The sequence below is a fragment of the Balaenoptera musculus genome, chromosome 3 (assembly GCF_009873245.2).
Source record: "Balaenoptera musculus isolate JJ_BM4_2016_0621 chromosome 3, mBalMus1.pri.v3, whole genome shotgun sequence".
NCBI classification, from domain to species: Eukaryota; Metazoa; Chordata; class Mammalia; order Artiodactyla; family Balaenopteridae; genus Balaenoptera; species Balaenoptera musculus.
Window position 1 is genome coordinate 153869152 of NC_045787.1, and position 5435 is coordinate 153874586.

The 5435-nt window shown below is 60.1% G+C and overlaps 1 protein-coding gene across 4 annotated transcripts; it reads right to left on the reverse strand.

Moving 5' to 3' along the window:
• Positions 1 to 1286: 1286 nt before the first annotated feature.
• On the reverse strand, positions 1287 to 3575 carry C3H1orf35 (chromosome 3 C1orf35 homolog). Of its 4 annotated transcripts, none has more exons than XM_036846170.1 (8): positions 3381 to 3569; positions 3140 to 3290; positions 2945 to 2990; positions 2774 to 2853; positions 2486 to 2558; positions 2217 to 2371; positions 1585 to 1710; positions 1287 to 1502 (listed from the first exon to the last, which is right to left on the reverse strand). In XM_036846170.1, the coding sequence occupies exons 1-8, from the start codon at positions 3472 to 3474 to the stop codon at positions 1445 to 1447; spliced, it is 783 nt and encodes a 260-aa protein (XP_036702065.1). In that variant the 5' UTR covers positions 3475 to 3569; the 3' UTR covers positions 1287 to 1444. The 4 variants fall into 4 exon arrangements, with proteins under 4 accessions (XP_036702065.1, XP_036702064.1, XP_036702063.1 ...); XM_036846171.1 differs by having other exon boundaries at positions 1288 to 1502; positions 2217 to 2302; positions 3381 to 3575; XM_036846169.1 differs by having other exon boundaries at positions 1581 to 1710; positions 2217 to 2558; positions 3381 to 3573.
• Between the last annotated feature and the right edge of the window lie 1860 nt (positions 3576 to 5435).

Sequence of the window (5435 nt, forward strand, 5' to 3'; positions counted from 1 at the left end):
CATGGCTCTCCCATTTTTGGGTGCCCCTGACTGACAGTCTGCCTCTTGGAAGCTGGGCAGGGACAGCTGCTTCCTCCTCACTTAGGGAGGGCAGCATTGCTCTGACTTGCCCCGTTCCCTCTCTCTGCCCATCCCTTCCTTGCCACCCCACCCTTGTCTCCCTGCCCCCCCTCCCCCACTGCTTCACTTTCCCATGGGTGGGTGTGGGTATGTCCCAGTGCCCTTGTGGTGACCACCTCATTGGCCTCATGCTGGCAGTCCAGCCCCCTGGTCCCAGTCTTGGCAATGCTTGGTTGTGAAAGGGACAGCAGGGTCACCACATGGAGTATCCCCAAAAGGCTAGGGCCAGGTGGTATGTGGAGGAAACCCGCCACCCTTCCCAACATCCACCCTCTGTGGTACCCCCCAAGCCAGCCAGCTTATCCTCTGGAGGGGCGGGAACCCCTGGCCAAGCTCCACGTCACTACCACAGTGATTTACCTATGCCTGGCTGGGTGCTTTGTGCACCTGTGCCAGACCCCGTCCCACTTTTGCAGGGGTTGTCCCTCTGACTTGGAGCCCTTCTTGGCACCCTTGTTCCCCTCACTGGGTGCAGGCATTTGGCAGGCGAAGGTCCAGTTGTCCTTTCCCCCAGGAGGCAGGCTGCCCCACCATAAATAATGATCTGCTCTAACAGGTTGAAAACCAGTGCCGAGTGCTCTGAAGACAGAATTGCCTTTAGCTCTCATTTCTTTGAAAATCAGAAGCAAAACAAGAACCTCAATAATGAATCCAGTCTGGGTTTTGTCTTTATTCCAATGTGGTTGTAAGATGTTAAGTTTTCACTTTTTCTGTGGAGGGCCAGGTTGTATGTATGCCTCCCAGCCTTGGAGATGGGGGGCCGGGTGGAGGGAGCCAGTGCTGTTGGAGCACGCAAAGGGGGAGGGGGTGAGACAGTGGTTAAGAGGTCCCTTGGTGGCCTGGGGAGACAAGGGTGGCTCCAGGTACAAGTCCAAGTCCAGCTCCCCATGATCTAAATGCCCAGGCTGCCCCTTCTAGCATGCTCACCTACCTGCAGCTGAGCACCCTTTGGCCCCTCTGCTCTCCCTGCTGGCCATACATTACCCAGGACTCTTGGTACACCTGAAGTTGATGCAGGGGACCAGGCCAACATGGGACCCCAGGATGCTCACCTCCAAAAGGACAGTGCCCCTCCAAATGGGCTTGCAGGTAGTCTTGCTGGAACTCAAGAGATTTACCACATTTTCACACATCACTTTCTATTGTGACACATGACAACAACCTTCCCTTTAGTATGAGACACTTTCCACGTAAAATAAGTTTATTTAAGTACAAAGAATGAGTCAACACAAAGAAGAATAGAAGTAGCCATACTTGGCCACAACTAAGCCTCTTTGGGGACCTGGGGTGACCCCCACAGGCCAGCCCTCCAGATCCCTGGGCCTCAGTCGGTGTCATGCCTGTGCTTCCTCTTGCAGCAAGTCGAGGAGTCTGAGTCATGCCTAAGGGAGACCAGGGGACACCTGGCGTGAGGGCCCCTGCCTGCCCAGCATTCTGTCTCCATCCCCAGGCAGCTGTACCTACTGGATGGGAGCAGGGGGCTGTGAGGAATCCGGCCCCCTCCCGTGCTCCTTTTCTTTCCTCCTCTTCTCTTTCTTGTGCCTCTTCTTCTTTTTCTTCTCTTTCCTGCTCTTCTTGTGGCTTTCAGGGCTGCAAAGGGTGATACGGAGTGCCAGGAGCCTCTGGGGTTTTGGGGGTCTAGCCGGGGGTGGGGCTACCACAGTAGCCACTGACCATGTGTAGCCATTTCAACCTCAAATCACTAAAGGAAACTCCTCAGTACCATGTGTGGCCAGTGGCTACCATGGTGGGCATCACAGACACATTCCAACCACGGCAGAAAGGTCTGCAGGGCAGCACCTGACAATCTCATGGCTCCTTCCAGCCCTCCCATTGGGATGCCCCTGCACTCTTGGGGCCGGGTGGTGACCCCCTCCTGTGCTCCCCAGACCCTCACACAAGTGGCCCATGTCTGAGCATCCTCCTCCAGGGCCCGTGACCCTGCTGGGGGTCGGTAGGCAGTCATGAGACTGCCCCAGGGCTCAGGATCTCCAGAGGCTCCTCAAAAGAAAAAAGGGGCTGGAGCTGGGGAGTTCACTGACTGGAGAAGCAGCCAACATGCTGAGAAAACAGTTCTGTGCCCTGGGAGGCCTTACCCCGGCTCCACCTTCTCCTCTGACCGAGGCTTCTTTTTGGCCGAGGCCGGGGAGGTCCCTGTCCGACTGCTCTCCACGCGGTGGTGCTGCCAAGAAAAGCCACTCGGGGTGTGCGGGGCACCCCGGCATACCGACCGGCGAGAACCAGCCAGAAGCTGGGAGGGTATCCCCAAGGAGAGACGGCCTGCCCCCATGGCCCTCAACAGGAAGAGACACTCAGACCGCCCCCCACCCCACCATGGGATCCCAGGATGTTTGGGGGTAGTTACCGTGAACACTGAAAGCCCCAGCTTAGCAGCCTCTTTGTCTTCCCGGGACAGCGCCACTCGCCCTGCAGAGCCACTACGGGGACGTGGGTGAGATCCCCCCATGGTGAGACACCCCCACCCACACACACACCCACAGCGAGGACCGCCCCCCATCCCCAGGCCTCCCTAGAGAAGTGGTGCGCCCAGACGACCCGTGCTAGCGTCCACCTGGGCGGCTGACAGTGCGGAGCCCCGAGGAGCCACGCCCTCGCGATTTCTGGGGCCCCCAAGGACCCTCCGGCCCCTCACCTGGAGCTCCCCAGGCCCAGGAGCCGGTCCACTCCCTTCTCGGGGTCACCTCCTTCCCGCTTACAGACTTCGACAAAATCCTGTTGGGGGGGTAATGCAAGTGCTCACCACAGCGCGGGGTCAGCCCCCTCCCAATCCCGCCCCCGCACTCCAGGAGGGCCCACCTCTCACCTCCTTGCTCAGGCCGGTGGGCTGCTTCCTTACGTTCTTGTAGCCTCTGCGGGGGGCCGCGCGTGAGCTTCAGGGAGCTGCGGGCCTCGCCTCGGCCCCTGCCCCTGCCGCGCCCCCACCCGGAGGTAAACCAACACCCTCCCCGCCCCCGCCCCCCCACCCCCACCCCGGCCCAAGCTCTCAAGGCGCACTCACAGCGCTGCCATGAGCGCCTCCTGCTCCGCCTGCCTCACAGCCGCCAGCTCCTGCTCCCGGCTCAGACCCGCGCTGTGCGCCCGGCCCTTGGCGTACCAGGTGAGGTCACGGCCCTTCTGCCAGCGGCCCACCGGGGCCATCAGCGAGTTGCCTGCGGGGAACGGAACGCCGAGTGCTCGGCACGGCCCGCGGGTCGGCGCACCCCCAGCCCGCGAGCCCCCGGTCCCTGCGCCCCGCTCACCCAGGTAGTTCTCCCTCTGCTTATCAGTCTTCACATCCTCCCAGCTGAACTGGTCCTGCCCGCCGCGCACGCCGCCCCGGCTGGAGCCGAACATGGTAGCAGGCAGCCCTCTACCTCCGGACTTCCCGGTACCCAGGCCCCACAGGTCCCCGCTCCCACTCACGCGTCGCACGCTGTGACGTCACGCCCGCGCCAAACCCGTGCGCTTGCGCTCTGTTCCCCCTCACCTCCCGAAGGTGTCCCGCCCTGGCGCGCCTGTGCCTCAGTGCCGGCCCCGAGCGCCTGCGCACTGCCGCGGCCCCAGCGGTGGTACTGGCAAAGGTGCGGAGGCTGGACCCGGGCACCCCAATGACAGGACAGCCGTTATTAGAAGTCACGTTATGTGGGTGACGCCCCAGAGTCACTGTTCCCATTGTGTGCCGTGTTCCCTTGGCTGTGCCGGCAGAGGGGCAGGCACTGGAGAGACGTCTGCAAACCCGCACTAAGTTTCCCGGCTATAGCTGCTTGAGGTTTCTATCAGGTAGCAGGCTGCCCCAGAGACAGGGAGCCGCCAAGGTCAGGTCGCGCCTGCACCGCTCGTTCTCCGCCCTCGGGGGTACCGGCTGTGTCCAGTTCCCAAGGAAGCATTCAAGCACACCTCATCGCGTTCGTTCCCCTGACAGCGCAAAGAACGCCTCAGTCACCCACAAAGTGTTGGCAGACGCTTCTCATTCGGCACCGTTTCGGTCATTGCTGCTGTCAGGTGATGGCTCAGTATCCGAAGTAAATTGAGCTAGTCGTAGTGCAAGCGCGTTCCGTTTATCACCACAGCGAACCAGACTAGATTCAGTGATAACGGTGCTAGTGAGTGGAGGGGTGCCACTCTATTAGCCAACCCCTGCTGAATTGAACCCGTAGGGTGAACAAACGTTCTCTGAGGAATTTACAACAAGGCGTCAAGACTGTTATTCTGCATGCCCTTTGTATTAGTCCTTTCACAAGACACTGCCCTCCTGCAGGTTACTCAGTGAGTTCACCTGATGGGCTGGCAGGGAATTAAGTGAGAAGAGGCCTTTCACCTGGCCTTCCTCTGAACCTGCTTTCTCGGGGCTCCCTCACTTGCCTGACGGCTGCCGGGGGCATCCTTGAGCAAGCAAGGTTGGCAGGGCCTAGAGTGGACAGCCGCCGTGGGGGCCGGGGGGTGGTGCAGTGCAGTGGATGTCCCCGTGCAGCTGCACAGTGCTGGTGTGGTGAGTGGACCAGAAGGGGTTGGCCTTCTGATCTAGAGATAAGGTACAGAGTTCATCTCCCACAGGCTGCTGGCTCCTGCCTCCCAGGTCATGAACAGAATGCCGTCCCCATCTACTACATGACAGTGCTCTACAACTGGCCCTCAGGTTTATGAGAAGGAGCCTGACAACCAAGGTCCTGTGATTGAACCCTAGGACCTAAGGAGAAGCAGCCCCAGGCCTGGGCCGGGTCAGCTGCTTTAAAAAGGCTGGGAATTGCTCCCTTGGGTCTTGTAGGTAGGCTGCCAGGGTAAAATCAACCCCTGGAGCAGAAAGGCAGCAGTCAACTGGAAGGCCTAGCAGATTGTAGCTACAATGCACTGCAGACCTCAGTGGCGTTAACAAAGGGGAGCGGCCAGTCCCTTTGGCCCCTTTGATGGGGAGCACCTTCCCACTGCGTGCTGGGTAGGGCTGAGGGAGCCCTGGTGAGGGGTAGGGCAGGCCAGCTGTAGGCTAGGTGCAGATGTCCTTGGATCCCAGACACCCTGCTCCTCCCACCTACTCTTGGTGGCCACTGTGCTCCCCCAGGAGAGTCCCTGGTGCCCTGAGGCTGAAGGCAGCGCTAGAACCAAGGGGGCTCCAGGACCCAGAGGGGCAGGTACAGCAGTGGCCAGGCTTCCCTGCAGTAGGAAGAGCACCCATGACCTCGGTACTGTTGAAGGATCACATGCCCTTTGGACCTCATCCTAAAACCAAAACTGACCTGATTCTAAGTCCTCTGTTCAGCTCAGTTGTAGAGACCCTCCAGGCTAGGGCACATGAAAAGGAAAGACAAGATGGACACAGC

Bases quoted from the DNA above. Each gene is read 5' to 3' on its own strand.
- C3H1orf35 (XM_036846168.1), bottom strand. From the start codon at position 3,474: ATGTTCGGCTCCAGCCGGGGCGGCGTGCGCGGCGGGCAGGACCAGTTC. The intron at 2,854-2,944 runs GTGAGAGGTGGG...CCCCCCCAACAG, and splicing joins CCACCGGCCTGAGCAAGGAG to GATTTTGTCGAAGTCTGTAA. The intron at 2,559-2,773 runs GTGAGGGGCCGG...ACGTCCCCGTAG, and splicing joins CTGGGCCTGGGGAGCTCCAG to TGGCTCTGCAGGGCGAGTGG.